We start from the raw sequence: 19097 nt of genomic DNA on the forward strand, positions 1-19097 counted from the left end.
ACTTGTGATACTAGCTCACAATGGAGCCCTAACTGCTGCGCAAAGCCCACCCTCTAATATAAATATATTCACATTATTTTGGAAATATAATTAATTTTATTAATTACTCCATAAAATACCAATATTTTTGCAAAGATGTAAAATCATTTATTATAATATTGATAACATCACCCAATGATTTCCAATTTAATGGCTAATATATAAGTATGCTATTCAATGCACAGACACAATGAAAAAGATTAGAAAATTTTCAGTAGAAGCATCTTAATGCACGACAAACTGCCTGAAATTACTGCAAATAGCGACAATTGCAAATCAGCAATTAGCTAGTACCTATATTATCATACAAAATATGAGTTCTACATTAGTACAATCAATTTAATTAATTATTTAAATTAATATTAAATATTTCATTTGATAATAAATGATTAACTTAAATAAAAAATTAATGTACAATTCCAAAATTATATATGTTTGTGGTAGTAAACTTTTTAGAAAAATATGCTTTTCCTTTTTTCTGTAGCTTTCTTCGTGATATTTTTGCACTTTATATCCTTTTCATTAGATGAATGCAATAAGTGGTGGTTAGTCCAAAAATTTCTCAAAATAAAAAACCCTTCAACTTATTCATGAAAATGTAAAAAAAACCACAAGCTATCCTATAAAAGAGTATTCATAAGGAAAAGCATGGGTTTTAAATTCAAGTCTCTTGCTTGGTTATTGATTTAACATTTTCATTCAATGAATAATGATCTAAGAAATAATTGTTATTTTTGTTATTAATAATTTATAACCATCACAATTATTTTAATTTCTAAATATTATCAAACAGGTTTGGATAATAACGGTTGAAGTTTCTGTTATATGGACAAATACAGTAAGGGTGGGTCCTTTGGGCATTATCAGTATTATGAAAAACCGGTATGGCTCCCATGATGCTTACACCATTTATTATGGCCTAAAGAGAGAGGATGGGTGAGGATAACAATCCAGCTGGACCCAAAGTCTAGCTAGAACAAAGAATCAGAAGGCAATATTCCTTCCGTTTTATAATAGGCTATAGAATCAAGCTGAGGTGGAACAAACCAGATACCTCTAATTCAACTTATTTATCAAGCAAGTTGTACTCAAGCTAATTTTGTGCCAAAAAAAAAATGCTGGCCATGAAACACAAATTCAACCGCAAAAATGATTAGAAAAGTTAAACCCGCATTCGAGATTATAAATCTTCCACACAATAACATCAAATCATGGTACATGTACCAGCTCGAACCGGATATACTAGTATTCGATCATATCCGATCGATTTCGACCCTAATTCTTAGTCATGACCGGTAAACATTTGATTTTTTTCTTTAACCTCGTTTATATGGTGCTCCATTTATCAAGGAGGTTATTGTAACTAGAGTTGACATAAGAGTAGTTGAATGCAGTTTACACGAGGGATGGCAGTGTATTCACCCAAACCTCATCCCGTCAATGATGCATCAAAAGTAGCATAGATTTTGTCAACAAGTTTCCAGTTGGAAATTCAAATTCATGGAAGTCAACGAGGGACAAGTAGATCAGTTTCTTTTGCATGCATGCCTTCAGTAGAGAGGAGCCTTCCTAATTAAGCTCGCATTAACACAAGGAACTAAAGCATTAATTAACTTTTGATAGCCTTATATTTGTGTGCTCCCACTTGCTCCCACCTTTTCAAGCGCTTGGGTTATATTTGTTGTGACTACAAAATCAATTAAAAAGAAAGCAAAAGAACAAAAAATATCAAAGGTCATGCCCCCCCATTAATTTCTTGCATAATTTGCTGGTGGTTTTAAAACATGGATTAATGTGAGATACAGATAAAGAAATAAGCTGCCTCTGCGAGGAAGCAGTACTTTATTGTGGATCAAGGTAGTATTACATAATTGATAAAAAGGAAACACTCTATTAACATGACACAAACCAAGTTCCTCCATAATGCGAAGAAATTTGGCTAATTAAGCTTAAGAAATTCAGTAGGGCCATCATCTTCCCTAGAAGGTAGCTTAGAGAATGTAAACAAAATGACCCAGCAACACGTACTACACACATCATGCAACAAATAGATATAACATAACTCGACAAAGTGCGAGAATTCATCGATCTTCTTCTCTTCTTTTAACGAGGAAAGAGATTTTATCTCCTTCTCTTGCATACTTTGACAAACTCACATGGGAGTTGGCCCAAGTGAGTGAAGCAACTGTTCAGCATCTTTAATTCTCTTCCCTGCTTTGGGCTTCGGCAAATTTCCATCATGTTCAACTATCTTTTCCGTGTTCGGTGGATCTCCTCTACACCCATCCTTTTTCTGGCAAGGTCTATGGTAAGGCGCTGCTTCATGAGGACGACAATTCCCCTTATGTCCAACTCCACAATGAACTTCACCACCACCTTTTCCAATAGTGCCGTAACCAATATCTTCTGCATTATTTTCTTTCACCAAGCAAATGCTTGCGAGTAATGCCATCAATAACCATGCACGGACTGCAGCCATCTGAGAAAAATGTCATTTACGCATCTTAGCTTATGAGCAGGAAGAAAAAAGGATTATAAGAAATCTCATTCATTAAAATAAAAAAGTTGAACAATGTAGTCCTCTTGGATTAGTGGCCTTTGTAAGAATGATTGGAGATGAGGGAATTTCAAAATAGGTGGAATGACTTTGATCATTATGGTCACGGATACAACTTGCTTTGATCTTAAGAGCCTTTTTTTCGAAACTTTTCCAATGAAAATCTTTAATTAGCAAAATAGAAACTCAAGTACCGAGGCATGATTAGTATAACATTCATAGAAAGTTGTGATAATATGTAATATTTACAACATCATCTACGATCATTAGTGGTAAAAATTTTCCATTTTCTATTAGAACGAGCAAGATATGGATCATGATTGTAAGTATATTTAGTAAAAAGAGAAAGAGGAAGATATTTTTTACATAATTTTCTATGTTATTTCTTGCTGGCTGATCATGAAATGCATGCAAGACCCATTTGTAATCTTCAACACCAAGAGGTACATAGCTTGTACTTCAATTGTGTTTACAGAATATAAGCCTTGTTGTTTCTCATAATAGGAACATAATCATTTCTAAAGATTGATAGGAGGAATTCCACACAGATAATATATTTTACTTTACTTTCTGCTCATTGATATACTATTAGTCTATCTATTGTCAGACTAAAAACTACAACATAATATAGACATCAAATATGCCTTAAATAATGTTGGTTGAACACATGACTTACAATATTGATATATCTGTATAATGAATAATGAGCTTCAAATAAATACACATTGATGCACATATATAAATAGCTTTTAAGTAGTCATAAAACAAGGTATGCAAAAATAAAGCGTTTCTTATTAAGAAAATATCTTGATTTTGGAAAATCAAAAGTGAAGTAGATTTTTTTTGCAAAATTCCCTTGATTGTATGTGTTAGATGAAATATAAAATAACAAACTATATCTTTTCAATAGAATTGGACCGATGGTTGTCACCATCCCTATAGTACGTATTCTAAAATGAGGTTTGGCATTTGAAGACAAATGGCAGCGCTTCTATTGTAATATAATACAAAAAAAAAGAGAGAGAGAAGAGGTAAGGAAAGAAAAAGAGAAAGAAAGGATAGATGGATGAATGAATGAATGAATGAAAAAGGAGTTAAAAGCATATATTCATTCATTCATTCATTCTTCTTAGAAGCTTAATATAGAAAATTTAGTACGCAATACCTTTTCTTTTGCACTATCTTGCGGATGACCTATAAGCAACCAACTTGCTTTCATGCCATTCACGACCGCTGTGTTATATACAATATAGGCAATGACATGAATAGCGGACACGCATGAACCACGGAGGGAGGATGGAGCCTGTGAATGTGAGGAAACATCGGGAAGGGAGGATAGAGCTTGTGGATGAGAGAAACATTCGGGGAGAGAGGGTAGAGCCTAAGTATGGGAGGAAAAGCTGGGCCAAGAAGACCGCAAGGAATAAGGAACCTAAACGGCCAACATCTTGTTGCCTTAACCATTTAGACTTGTTGTCTGGCCACAACATAATCTTGCAACCATCTATTATTATAGCAACAATAATCAATGCCATGCACTTATTTGCATATTTTTGATTTTCCCTTGTAGTCAGTCGACCATGATTTAGATCAGAGGATTACCTAAACATTTTTTAGCCTCAATCAAGATGATTTTGAAATCTAGCGAGTGATGAAAATGAGAAAAATGATTAAAATCAGCCGAGCATAGACAAGAATATACATATTTTCCAAGAGTGATCATTATTATTTCTATTTACTTATTTATTTTTGAGATTGGAAGGCACTCTAAGTCCAAGTTTGTGCCAAAAGAATATCTAGATCCCTACTCACCCAACCCAGCATCAGTCGAAACCCAGGCCACAAGCCACATCAAGCCAAAGACTCTTTAAAAAACACAATTTCAAACTACATTTTTTCTTTCGCTGGGGAGGGGGGGCGCGGGGTGTATACTATGTTCTAGATATACTGCCATTTCGGAACTTGCAATGGAGATTAAGAAGTAATAATAATCATAATAAATAAATAAAATAAAAACAAGGACTATAAAAAATTAAATATTAAATATAAAAATAGTAAATATAAACTGAATGCATGAAATCGGTATCAGAGGATAGGTAGAGGGACATGGACTTGGTGGGTTAAAAAGTACTTCAAACTTCAAAACATTTTAAAATGGAAACTAGCGAGAAGAACGGTTAGACTAGAGAGATAATGACTTCTGCAGTTACTAAGGAGAATGATAGAAAATAAAGCATATTTTTTAGGTATCTACTAAAAATATAATTGATAATATGATTCTTTTGAACAAAATTTCTTTGAAAAACCAAGTGCATCTTTTTCAGTAAATTTTTGACAGGCAAGAACCATCCGATATATTCTCTTTTATTTTATAAGGTAATGTAAATAGAAATTGAGATATCCAGACTCGCATCTAATGGCTCTTTCTAATGAGAGGAAACTATCCAAACAAAAAGGGAAAATATAAAAAGAAAGGAAACTAAAAGGTGTTCCACCCTAGCATTGTGTGCTTCTCTCTCTTAAACGTTCCACAGCAGTCAGCAGCTGGTGCCCAACCCTCTCTCTCTCTCTCTCCCTCCTGGCTCGTCTGCCTCTATCCCTCAAAATCCCATCTCCTCCATCTCAAACTTACCACTTCATCTAATTCTCCAAATTCACCTTGTTAACATCTCCCTCTAGTTACTGTCTTGTTCAATCACCCGCGGCCATTTTTTGGATACACATAATGAAATGCCTTGGAAAATTCCAAACTCTAAACTTAAGGCCCCACTGGTATTCAACATTATATCAACATGCACAAGCTCGCAGGCACAGAGAGAGAGAGAGAGAGAGAGAGAGAGATTGAGATTTCAACCGCTCACGACCAATAGACTAAATAACATTCCATGGTACTGAATCAGAAATATGCTGAGGTGGAAAGATAAAGCTTCTCACTTCTACCATTGAGAAGAAGAGACGAGGCTAAACAGTTCACAGATGGAAACACATTTACAGAATGTGCGGAGAAGAATAAATGAATGAAAATAAATGTGTCCAAAACATTTTATGTATTCCTTCAAATGTATCTTCATCATATGAACCAGCAGTTGACAACTAAATGAAATGCAACTAATCTGAGTTAGAGTCATAAAAGTCACCCAGACACGGTGTCATAACCTCTGACTCCAATAATTGCACCATTCTGTGCATTGTAGGCCGCTCTTCTGGAGCTGAGGAAACACACTGAATGGCAACAGAGAGCAAAGCATCCAGGCTTTCAATCTGCATGCCATCGCAGTGTGGATCAATTATTTCTCTTTGACGGTCCTCAAGGATCAAGAAATTCAACTGCAGCAGAAATAGAAACAAAGAAAGACACCTCATAAAAGAAGAAGAAGAAGAAAGAAAGAAAGAGAAAAAAATATGACAGTATGAGAAAATCAAATCAGATATTTAAGAAATTATCTCCCCTTAAAATTCCATGCAGAAAGAATAAGTAATCAGAGAATTACCCATCCTAGAATATTCAAGTCTTTCTCAATGAATAATGAATCAGTGGGTCGTTTCCCACTCAAAACTTCCAGCACCAAGACTCCAAACCTGTATACATCTGTTTTTTCTGTTGCCCTGCCACTTTGCATGTACTCTGTAAATTTGACCACAATCAGACAAGGCATAAGATAAAAGATACTGCATTTTCAACCATTCGAGCAAAGATGATTACTGGAAACACAACTTTCCATGTCTATATACAAATATAGCTGTGATTTTTGCCTAAGAACCAGGTACATACATATTAGGTCTATGCCTAAGAACCCTGGTACATACATATTAGGTCTATTAACTGCATTCTGTCCCTGACATTATAGAAAGCAAAAAGTCCAATAATAGCTTGTGATTTCAAAGAGAGCTCATCTACTCTACTGGATATGCATATGCCTGCGAGGAACAAAATGATTTTAAAATTCGCAATTTGAATTATGAAAACCATTATAAATAAAAGAAAGTAGCATTTCGAAAGAACTGCATCCCTACAAACTAAATTCATTAGGCTACCTACCAGGAAACATGGGGACTGAGGATCAGTGGTGCAACAAATGTATGTATTTTATAACTAGAATTGTATTGTATGAAAAGCTTTTGTGCTAAGAGAGGAGGGAGGAGAAGCGTAAGTGATGACATGCGCTGCAATACTTGGGAACTAATGACATTTGAAAGGTGAAGCACCAGAAATCAAGTTATCAGCATTTGCATTGCAATACTTAGGATAAGAGCATACGAACACTATATCTAGACAATGAAAGATAAATTATATCGTAATTTAGTTTGAAGACCTAATATGGAAATGAAGGAAATTAAAATCAACTATCAAGAAATAGCATCTGATATAACATGTGAATGCAATTATGACTAACATACATACAAAATGCATCAACATAAGACTAAGCGATTGCATAATAATTACAGGAAAAAGTAGCATATATATACTAACATGGGTGCTGAGCATGAAACAAGGTTTGAAAACTTGGCTTTAGTTTCAGTTGTGGCAGAGCCTGCGAAGTTTCAGTTAGAGCAATTTCAGTGGGTTCCCGCTTGAGTTTCAGAGATTTGGCCAAAAAATAGGTAAAAATGCCAAAATAAGAAAAATAAAAGGGATCATGTATAACATAATTTAGAGGATATTATATTGTCTGAAATATTTGGGTTTATTGTCGTGGTGTTTACTATATGGTGGTCTGAAACTTTCAAGTATTATAAAATATTTAAGAAACCAATAAAAATATTAGATAATTATTTAATTCAATTTTTTGTTAACAATTACTGATCCAGACGGAGAGTGTTCCATGTTCAAATCTTGGGAGGTAAATACCAATCTAATGGGTATGCATAACATTCATGTTACTCTTGATCATTTTTGCTGAAACTTAACCACAAAAAAATTGCTTTGATGGTTTGATGTGAAATATAAGAGGCCATATTTTGTTGAATCAGGAGGCCATGTGTCAAGCACACGTCTCTGCAGTGCTGGTCCCGAAGGTTGCATGGTAGTGATCCAAGGAATCATTATAAATAAAATTTGCTTCAAGTAAAATGGGATGGATCCTAGCAAACTAAATCAAAATTCCAGTACACGGAACCTAATTTTGCATGCCATATGCAGACGAACAAGAGAAATCCATACAAATATTAATGAAAAAATGGTGTCCATCGCACGAGGCTCCCACTATTGCAAGATTTGGGGTAGATCAGATGCACGCAGCCTTCTAGTTAAGTGTTCCATACCCATGACGCTAGGTCGCAATAGAGAAACCTTACCACTGTGCCAACGCCTGCTCTCTAATAACTAGACATCTTAACATTATTTTGGAAATATAATATCCATAAAAGCACAACAATGTTATTTGGCTCAAAGATATAAAATTATTTATTACATAATTTTGATAACATTACCCATGATTTCAAATTATAATGGTTAATGTATAAACATGCATACTCAATGCACACACAATGAAAAGGATTACAAAAAATTTTCACCGAAGCAACCTTACCGGTTGCACCTAGGCTCACCCTCCATACCAATATAAGTAACAAGGATGATATATTTTGTTAAGCAGGAGAACACAGTACTATTAAATAAACGAGTGGTACATGATGATTTTCAAGAATGGTGTGCTTTGAGTAGAGTTCTTTAGTCATTCGTGAGGCTTATCAGTCAAGACCAGCCAAGTCTTCCACCTGTTAACTCAAATATTCCCATGTACAGGATTGGTTGATGCAAGAAGAGCACAAAAGGAAGTGAAGGTCACAACCCAACATTAGTTATTGTAGCATTTAACTTAAGGGCCCCTCTTAATGTCTTGGTTTTTATGGGTCCCATTGATAGGTGAGCTGTACCCGAAGGTGTATGAAGGCTTGAACAGTCCAAGATGTACGATGTTTTGTCAATTCCCCTTTGTTTTCTTCTTCCAACTAGCAACATAATAAACCAAACATCAAATAGGTGTGTTTTAGTTGTGTTGGAGGAAGAGAAAACAAGGAAGGTGAGAGAGTGCTGCATGAAAAACTACTTAACTGGTACAGAAAATCATCGTTGCGATGATGCCCCTAGAAAAAAATTTAATTGCAAGCATGTAATCATATGAGCTCACAAACAGAGTAAAGCAAGTAGTTGAGCAATTAAATTCTAAAGCTTCCAAGAGATTAAAGCAAGTATTTCAATATTTAGGCCCTAGAGTTTCCAAGAGAATAGATGCAAGTTACATCTATATTTTCTGAAATCAATTTGATTTTATTGGATGCACAGTTTTCCCATACCTGGAGTAAGATAACCAAATGTTCCCGCAACTATTGTAGTGATATGAGATTCTTCATCCTCCAATAGTTTTGCGAGTCCAAAATCAGACACATGAGCCTCCAAATTTCCATCTAGTAATATGTTGCTTGATTTAATGTCACGATGTATGATTCTAGGTGAACAATCATGATGCAAGTATGCAAGGCCTTTTGCAGCTCCCATAATAATATTAAGACGCGCATCCCATTCCAATTGTTCAGATCTTTCTGCCCAATCAGCAAAGCAGATTCCACACCATTAATATACCTAGTATAACACATAAACACGTCCAAGAATATAGTACCACAATGACAGAACTTCTAACCGAGCTTGCTATATATGATCAAATGACAAAAATAATACATGACAAACACAGTCTAAACAACAGAGGACACAGGAGAGTCTGGCAAGGTTTTACCAGTCAAATCTGTAAATAAAAAAGACATTCAACAGAACAAGTTTCAGTGGCTATCAAAGGACTTAGGGCTGAAAATTTTGAAGTAGCATGCCTATGCCACCATACATTAAAGAATTTTTTATGTAAGGATTTTTCTTTTAAAAAAAAAACAAATTTTCTGTCAAGACAATGAAAGGATACATATTTTTCTAAAATATCAGGTCTAAAACAGTCACATAGGAAATAAAAATTCTGCATCAGTTCAGTTCTAATATTCAATACATTAAGATTGAATTACCTTAAAATGTCTCAATTTATCAACTCTGTATCAGCTGATACAGGGTTTGCACAGTCCATGTAAAGGTCCCCTAAAACAAATATGGATAAATAATAAATTCATTCCTCTTTCTTCCCTATTTCAACCCAATAGTTTCAAGCAAATTGCTTGGAAAAGTCTAGCTTGGAAGGGGTTTGCCCATAAAATTCCAGTATGAAGACCAACAAGGCATAGCCACCCAATTCCACACTAAATCTAAATACATTTGCAAGAAATTCATAGAAAGATCAAACAAAATATGTGGTTGCAGCATTAGACCATGAAGAACCGAGGCTCATTGCCTTTCAATGCTCTTTGTCAAGGTTATTTCCATGTCCAGAGAACCTTTGAGGGTTACTCTTCTAGTCGCATGAGATTAAGAGTGTGCACGAGCCAAGCTCAAAAAAAGCCAGGCATGCTGCTTGACCTTGTAACGAAGTCAAGCTGAGTAAGAGCCAGCTCATTTATATTTGAGCAGAAATCAAGGTGTTCATAAACAGCTCATTTAAGGGATATTGCGAGAACCTAAGGTTTACTAAGAAATTCATATATATTTCGAGTTAACTTACAAAATTATATCACAATTTTATAGTTAGAAAATATACTTTTTACATAAATTATGTTAGTCTTTAATAAAAAAGTACAAAGTTAGATTTTTATTTATAAATAATAATTAAAATAATATAGATTATGAAATAAGTATTCATTTTATTCATTTTTTAGCTTACTAGTTGGATGGGATGTGCATTCATGTACATATTGCATTTTACAATAAATGAATCATAATCAATAACTACAATACTAAATCTTGTGAACTGAAGTTTGCATTCATAATGCTATAAAACAGACTTATTTGTAGATATATTAGGATGATACACATTCTATCTATATCTTGCCTATCTCATGATTATACTTTTTTCTTTTTCCAATTGAATGCTCCACAAGAAGGAAAAATGGATTAAAACAAGTGAGAAGACACAAGCATGCACTAGGATATGGATGTTCAAGGTTTTAAACCATAAAACATATACATATGTTAAGTTTTTTTTTTAATTGATTACTTTATATATATATATATATGTCATTCTTAACAAGAAATCATAAGATTAAAAAAAGGGCATTGCACAAGGCTCCTTCCATTGAGAGATCTGTAGAGGACAAATATACGTTGCATTATCATCACATGCAAAGAAACTGTTTTCCTATTTCAACTTGTGATACCTAGCTCACAATGGAGCAACCTAACTGCTGCGCCAAAGCCCACCCTCTAATAATAAAATATATTCACATTATTTTGGAAATATAATATAATTTATATATTACATTCTCCATAAAAATACAACAATATTATTTACTGCAAAGATGTAAAATCATTTATTATATAATTTTGATAACATCACCCATGATTTCCAATTATAATGGCTAATATATAAGTATGCATATTCAATGCACAGACACAATGAAAAAGATTAGAAAATTTTCAGTAGAAGCATCTTAATGCACGACAAACTGCCTGAAATTACTGCAAATAGAGACCAATTGCAAATCAGCAATTAGCTAGTACACCTATATTATCATACAAAAATTATGAGTTCTACATTGAGTACAATCAAATTATAATTAATTATTTAGAATTAACTATTAACATAATTTCATTTGATAATAAAATGATTAACATTAAATAAAAAAATTAAATGTACAAATTCCAAAATTATATATGTTTGTGGTAGTAACAACTTTTTAGAAAAAATATGCTTTTCCTTTTTTCTGTAGCTTTCTTCGTGATATTTTTGCCACTTTTATATCCTTTTCATTAGATGAATGCAATAAGTGGTGGTTAGTCACAAAATTTTCTCAAATAAAAAACCTTCAACTTATTCATGACAAATGTAAAAAAAAAACCACAAGTTATCCTAATAAAAGAGTATTCATAAGGAAAAGGCATGGGTTTTAAATTCAAGTCTCTTGCTTGGTTATTGAATTTAACATTTTCATTCAATGAATAATGATCTAAGAAAATAAACTTGTTATTTTTGTTATTAATAATTTATAACCATCATACAATTAATTATTTAATTCTAAAATATTATCAAACAGGTTTGGATAAAATAACGGTTGAAGTTCTGTTATATGGACAAATACAGTAAGGGTGGGTCCTTTGGGCATTATCAGTATTATGAAAAACCGGTATGGTCTCCCATGATGCTTACACCATTTATTATGGCCTAAAGAGAGAGGGGATGGGTGAGGATAACAATCCCAGCTGGACCCAAAAGTCTAGCTAGAACAAAGAATCAAGAAGGCAATATTCCCTTCCCGGTTTTATAATAGGCTATAGAATCAAGCTGAGGTGGAACAAACCAAGAATACCTCTAATTCAACTTATTTACAAATCAAGCAAGTTGTACTCAAGCTAAATTTTGTGCCAAAAAAAACCGCTGGCCATGAAAAACACAAATTCAACCGCAAAAATGATTAGAAAAGTTAAACCCAGCATTCGAGATTATAAATCTTCCACACAATAACCATCAAATTCATGGTACACTGTACCAGCTCGAACCGGATATACTAGTATTCGATCCATATCCGATCCGATTTCGACCCTAATATCTTAGTCATGACCGGTAAACATTTGATTTTTTTCTTTAACCTCGTTTATATGGTGCTCCATTTATCAAGGAGGTTATTGTAACTAGAGTTGACATAAGAGTAGTTGAATGCAGTTTACACGAGGGATGGCAGTGTATTCACCCAAACCTCATCCCGTCAATGATGCATCAAAAGTAGCATAGATTTTGTCAACAAGTTTCCAGTTGGAAATTCAAATTCATGGAAGTCAACGAGGGACAAGTAGATCAGTTTCTTTTGCATGCATGCCTTCAGTAGAGAAGAGCCTTCCTAATTAAGCTCGCATTAACACAAGGAACTAAAGCATTAATTAACTGTTTGATAGCCTTATATTTGTGTGCTCCCACTTGCTCCCACCTTTTCAAGCGCTTGGGTTATATTTGTTGTGACTACAAAATCAATTAAAAAGAAAGCAAAAGAACAAAAAATATCAAAGGTCATGCCCCCCCATTAATTTCTTGCATAATTTGCTGGTGGTTTTAAAACATGGATTAATGTGAGATACAGATAAAGAAATAAGCTGCCTCTGCGAGGAAGCAGTACTTTATTGTGGATCAAGGTAGTATTACATAATTGATAAAAAGGAAACACTCTATTAACATGACACAAACCAAGTTCCTCCATAATGCGAAGAAATTTGGCTAATTAAGCTTAAGAAATTCAGTAGGGCCATCATCTTCCCTAGAAGGTAGCTTAGAGAATGTAAACAAAATGACCCAGCAACACGTACTACACACATCATGCAACAAATAGATATAACATAACTCGACAAAGTGCGAGAATTCATCGATCTTCTTCTCTTCTTTTAACGAGGAAAGAGATTTTATCTCCTTCTCTTGCATACTTTGACAAACTCACATGGGAGTTGGCCCAAGTGAGTGAAGCAACTGTTCAGCATCTTTAATTCTCTTCCCTGCTTTGGGCTTCGGCAAATTTCCATCATGTTCAACTATCTTTTCCGTGTTCGGTGGATCTCCTCTACACCCATCCTTTTTCTGGCAAGGTCTATGGTAAGGCGCTGCTTCATGAGGACGACAATTCCCCTTATGTCCCAACTCCACAATGAACTTCACCACCACCTTTTCCAATAGTGCCGTAACCAATATCTTCTGCATTATTTTCTTTCACCAAGCAAATGCTTGCGAGTAATGCCATCAATAACCATGCACGGACTGCAGCCATCTGAGAAAAATGTCATTTACGCATCTTAGCTTATGAGCAGGAAGAAAAAGGATTATAAGAAATCTCATTCATTAAAATAAAAAAGTTGAACAATGTAGTCCTCTTGGATTAGTGGCCTTTGTAAGAATGATTGGAGATGAGGGAATTTCAAAATAGGTGGAATGACTTTGATCATTATGGTCACGGATACAACTTGCTTTGATCTTAAGAGCCTTTTTTTTCGAAACTTTTCCAATGAAAATCTTTAATTAGCAAAATAGAAACTCAAGTACCGAGGCATGATTAGTATAACATTCATAGAAAGTTGTGATAATATGTAATATTTACAACATCATCTACGATCATTAGTGGTAAAAATTTTTCCATTTTCTATTAGAACGAGCAAGATATGGATCATGATTGTAAGTATATTTAGTAAAAAGAGAAAGGGGAAGATATTTTTTACATAATTTTCTATGTTATTTCTTGCTGGCTGATCATGAAATGCATGCAAGACCCATTTGTAATCTTCAACACCAAGAGGTACATAGCTTGTACTTCAATTGTGTTTACAGAATATAAGCCTTGTTGTTTCTCATAATAGGAACATAATCATTTCTAAAGATTGATAGGAGGAATTCCACACAGATAATATATTTTACTTTACTTTCTGCTCATTGAATATACTATTAGTCTATCTATTGTCAGACTAAAAACTACAACATAATATAGACATCAAATATGCCTTAAATAATGTTGGTTGAACACATGACTTACAGATATTGATATATCTGTATAATGAATAATGAGCTTCAAATAAATACACATTGATGCACATATATAAATAGCTTTTAAGTAGTCATAAAACAAGGTATGCAAAAATAAAGCGTTTCTTATTAAGAAAATATCTTGATTTTGGAAAATCAAAAGTGAAGTAGATTTTTTTTTGCAAAATTCCCTTGATTGTATGTGTTAGATGAAATATAAAATAACAAACTATATCTTTTCAATAGAATTGGACCGATGGTTGTCACCATCCCTATAGTACGTATTCTAAAATGAGGTTTGGCATTTGAAGACAAATGGCAGCGCTTCTATTGTAATATAATACAAAAAAAAAGAGAGAGAGAAGAGGTAAGGAAAGAAAAAGAGAAAGAAAGGATAGATGGATGAATGAATGAATGAATGAAAAAGGAGTTAAAAGCATATATTCATTCATTCATTCATTCTTCTTAGAAGCTTAATATAGAAAATTTAGTACGCAATACCTTTTCTTTAGCACTATCTTGCGGATGACCTATAAGCAACCAACTTGCTTTCATGCCATTCACGACCATTGTGTTATATACAATATAGGCAATGACATGAATAGCGGACACGCATGAACCACGGAGGGAGGATGGAGCCTGTGAATGTGAGGAAACATCGGGAAGGGAGGATAGAGCTTGTGGATGAGAGAAACATTCGGGGAGAGAGGTAGAGCCTAAGTATGGGAGGAAAAGCTGGGCCAAGAAGACCGCAAGGAATAAGGAACCTAAATGGCCAACATCTTGTTGCCTTAACCATTTAGACTTGTTGTCTGGCCACAACATAATCTTGCAACCATCTATTATTATAGCAACAATAATCAATGCCATGCACTTATTTGCATATTTTTGATTTTCCCTTGTAGTCAGTCGACCATGATTTAGATCGATTAGAGGATTACCTAAACATTTTTTAGCCTCAGTCAAAGATGATTTTGAAATCTAGCGAGTGATGAAAATGAGAAAAAATGATTAAAATCAGCCGAGCATAGACAAGAATATACATATTTTCCAAGAGTGATCATTATTATTTCTATTTACTTATTTATTTTTGAGATTGGAAGGCACTCTAAGTCCAAGTTTGTGCCAAAAGAATATCTAGATCCCTACTCACCCAACCAGCATCAGTCGAAACCCAGGCCACAAGCCACATCAAGCCAAAAGACTCTTTAAAAAACACAATTTCAAACTACATTTTTCTTTCGCTGGGGAGGGGGGGCGCGGGGGTGTATACCATGTTCTAGATATACTGCCATTTCGGAACTTGCAATGGAGATTAAGAAGTAATAATAATCATAATAAATAAATAAAATAAAAACAAGGACTATAAAAAATTAAATATTAAATATAAAAATAGTAAATATAAACTGAATGCATGAAATCGGTATCAGAGGATAGGTAGAGGGACATGGACTTGGTGGGTTAAAAAGTACTTCAAACTTCAAAACATTTTAAAATGGAAACTAGCGAGAAGAACGGTTAGACTAGAGAGATAATGACTTCTGCAGTTACTAAGGAGAATGATAGAAAATAAAGCATATTTTTTAGGTATCTACTAAAAATATAATTGATAATATGATTCTTTTGAACAAAATTTCTTTGAAAAACCAAGTGCATCTTTTTCAGTAAATTTTTGACAGGCAAGAACCATCCGATATATTCTCTTTATTTTATAAGGTAATGTAAATAGAAATTGAGATATCCAGACTCGCATCTAATGGCTCTTTCTAATGAGAGGAAACTATCCAAACAAAAAGGGAAAATATAAAAAGAAAGGAAACTAAAAGGTGTTCCACCCTAGCATTGTGTGCTTCTCTCTCTTAAACGTTCCACAGCAGTCAGCAGCTGGTGCCCAACCTCTCTCTCTCTCTCCCTCCTGGCTCGTCTGCCTCCATCCCTCAAAATCCCATCTCCTCCATCTCAAACTTACCACTTCATCTAATTCTCCAAATTCACCTTGTTAACATCTCCCTCTAGTTACTGTCTTGTTCAATCACCCGCGGCCATTTTTTGGATACACATAATGAAATGCCTTGGAAAATTCCAAACTCTAAACTTAAGGCCCCACTGGTATTCAACATTATATCAACATGCACAAGCTCGCAGGCACAGAGAGAGAGAGAAGAGAGAGAGATTGAGATTTCAACCGCTCACGACCAATAGACTAAATAACATTCCATGGTACTGAATCAGAAATATGCTGAGGTGGAAAGATATGTTGGGGTATGTGGAACCTTTGGTGATGAAGAGAATTGAAGAAAAATCAATTCTGCATAGTTTTCTGTCTGGCGGACTGTCGGAGTCGACTCGAGCTTCAGTCGAGTCGACTCGGGAACAGTCGAGTCGACTCGAGGTCCATCGAGTCGACCCGGGAGAAGAAAGGCCGAAAAACCATGTTTCTGTCTGGACTGTCAGAGTCGACTCGAGCTACAGTCGAGTCGACTCGAAGCATCGTCGAGTCGACTCGAGCCACAGTCGAGTCGACTCGAGATCGTGCCAGTCATACTGGAAGTTGTCCAGACGTGCCCGAGTCGACTCGAACTAAAGCCGAGTCGACTCGAGCTCGCGGAAATCATACGGATGAGTTTTCTTTTGGTGTTTTGTTGGCGTTTCGACGGCTATGATCATCTGAAGGTCTTGAGACTATATATAAGACTCATGAGAGCCCTAGGGTATAGCGATTGGCCGTATATTTGAGAGAGACTCTTGTTGTGAGGCTAGGGTTCTAGAGAAGAAGAGGATTGGGATCCTACTTCTTGTGCAAAGGGAATTGTGTGTGAATCTCTTGTAGAGCGATCTCGTGTGATCGTTCGGGTGTGTGCCATCTCTGTAATCTATTCATCCTAGTTGAGATTTGGAGCGGTGGAGGACGTAGGCTATTTGTAGCCGAACCTCGTTACATCTTTGTGTTTGCTTTGCTATCTTCTTCCTATTTCTTCTTCCTTTGGTTTGATAATCCGCTGCGGTGCTCAAGTGTTTTCCCTATTGATACCACGGGGTAATCTTTTGCCCTTCGTAGGGAAAGCGAAGCGGTGATCCTTGAGTCCGGTGTCGAAGGAGCGAGAGAGTTATTCTCTCTTTGTTTTCCGACGTTGGTGGCAGTGCCGGTGTGAGTGGGTTCCGATGCGGTCGGACGCCAATAATTGGTATCAGAGCTATTGGTTTTCTGCAATGGCGGATGAAGGGAAGTTGCGAATTGAGAAGTTCAATGGAACGAACTTCGGGTTTTGGAAGATGCAAATAGAGGATTACCTTTACCAGAAGGATCTCTATTTACCTCTTGGAGGTAGAGCGAAGAAACCAGAGAAGATGTCCGATGAAGACTGGGAGGTCCGATCGGAAGACGCTCGGCACCATAAGATTGTCACTTGCATCCAAGTGGCATTCAACATCAAAAATGAGAAGACGACGATGGAGCTGATGGCAACATTGTCGCGGATGTACGAAAAACCCTCAGCATCAAACAAGGTATTTCTCATGAAGAGGTTGTTTAATCTTCGTATGAAAAATGGCGGCAGCATAGCAGAATACCTCAACGAGTTCAATGGACTCACGGCCCAATTGGAGTCAGTGGAGATTAGTTTTGACGATGAGATTCGGGCATTGCTAATTCTCTCCGGATTACCTGATAACTGGGAGGGCCTGGTGATGGCGGTGAGCAACTCTTCGGCAACGGGGAAGTTGATCTTTTGACGTTGTGGGAGTGCTTCTGATGAAGAAGCAAGAAGAAAATCTTCTGGAGCTGCGGAGTCGTCTGGAAGTGCACTAAACACCTCTGACCGGGGAAGACAAAAGAAGGACGGTCGATTTCGAAGCGACTCGAAGTCGAGATCCAGCAGTCTCGAGCACCTCAGAACAAGGGAGCGAAGTGCTGGAACTGCGGGAAGATGGGGCACTTTAGGAGGGACTGCAAATCTCCTAAAGGGAAGCAAGGCGACACACCGAAGGAGTCAGCAAGGATCTGGCAAATCTTGCTGAAGACGGTGACATGGATGCCCCTCGTTCTATCTTTATCTACCGTGACGAGTCTTGGGTGATAGACTCGGGCGCATCCTTCCATGCTACATCCCAACGGAAGCTTCTTGGAGGATATGAGAAGGGAGCTTCGGCAAAGTCTACCTAGGGGATGGAGAGCCTTGCACTATACAAGGAAGGGGAAGCGCGGAAGTGAAGTTGATTTCTGGATCTTCACTTGAGTTTGAGGACGTACGGCACGTGCCTCAACTGCAGAGGAATCTGATCTCTGTTGGACAGTTGGCGAGCAAAGGGTACAAGACTACTTTCACAGCTGATCAGTGGAAGGTATCCAGAGGTTCGTTGACGGTGGCTAGTGGCAAGAAATTGGGACACTTATGTCGCCAATGGCACAGAAAACTCTATTGGAGTTGCTGCAGCAGATGTGGACGCCAAGTTATGGCATTGCAGACTTGGGCACATGAGTTATCAGGGACTGGAGGTGATGCACCAGTTGGGAAAGCTGCAGGATCTCAGGAGTGTTGAGATGGACTTCTGTGAGGATTGTATTCTCGGAAAGCAGAAGCATGTTCATTCAACAAAGAAGGTAAACCTCGGAAGCAAGAAAAGCTAGATCTCGTGCACACGGACGTGTGGGGGCCTGCACCGGTTTCCATTGGTGGATCTCAGTACTATGTTACTTTTATTGATGATGCTACCAGGAAGCTTTGGGTGTTCTCTTGAAGCACAAGTCAGAGTGATTTGGGGTCTTCAGGAGATGGCAGGCAATGGTAGAATCGAGACAGGAAGGAGGTTAAAATGCCTGAGATCAGACAACGTGGTGAGTATTGTGCAGGGAGTTTGGACTACTGTGCAGAGGGGATCGTCAGCGAGGACAGTTTCCAGGGACACCACAACAAAATGGA

At 36.3% G+C, this 19097-nt stretch overlaps 1 protein-coding gene and 1 long non-coding RNA gene across 2 annotated transcripts; both read right to left on the bottom strand.

The window, feature by feature from the left end:
• Nucleotides 1-1845: 1845 nt before the first annotated feature.
• Nucleotides 1846-6231, bottom strand: LOC120108864 (brassinosteroid LRR receptor kinase BRL1-like). The gene is made up of 2 exons (XM_039122595.1): nucleotides 6088-6231; nucleotides 1846-2518 (listed from the first exon to the last, which is right to left on the bottom strand). Exons 1-2 carry the CDS (start codon nucleotides 6214-6216, stop codon nucleotides 2192-2194), a joined length of 456 nt encoding a protein of 151 aa, XP_038978523.1. The 5' UTR covers nucleotides 6217-6231; the 3' UTR covers nucleotides 1846-2191.
• Nucleotides 6232-12758: 6527 nt separating this feature from the next.
• On the bottom strand, nucleotides 12759-14718 carry LOC120108865. Its single transcript, XR_005510020.1, has 2 exons — nucleotides 14680-14718; nucleotides 12759-13432 (listed from the first exon to the last, which is right to left on the bottom strand). It is a non-coding gene; the product is annotated as an uncharacterized LOC120108865 (long non-coding RNA).
• Between the last annotated feature and the right edge of the window lie 4379 nt (nucleotides 14719-19097).

This window comes from Phoenix dactylifera, unplaced genomic scaffold (assembly GCF_009389715.1).
Source record: "Phoenix dactylifera cultivar Barhee BC4 unplaced genomic scaffold, palm_55x_up_171113_PBpolish2nd_filt_p 001600F, whole genome shotgun sequence".
Taxonomy (NCBI): domain Eukaryota; kingdom Viridiplantae; phylum Streptophyta; class Magnoliopsida; order Arecales; family Arecaceae; genus Phoenix; species Phoenix dactylifera.

Excerpts from the sequence above, each read along its gene's own strand:
- LOC120108864 (XM_039122595.1), bottom strand. The coding sequence starts at position 6,216 with ATGCAAAGTGGCAGGGCAACAGAAAAAACAGATGTATACAGGTTTGGA. Across the intron at positions 2,519-6,087 it reads ACTTGAATATTCTAGGATGG|ATGGCTGCAGTCCGTGCATG; the intron begins GTAATTCTCTGA and ends CATTTTTCTCAG.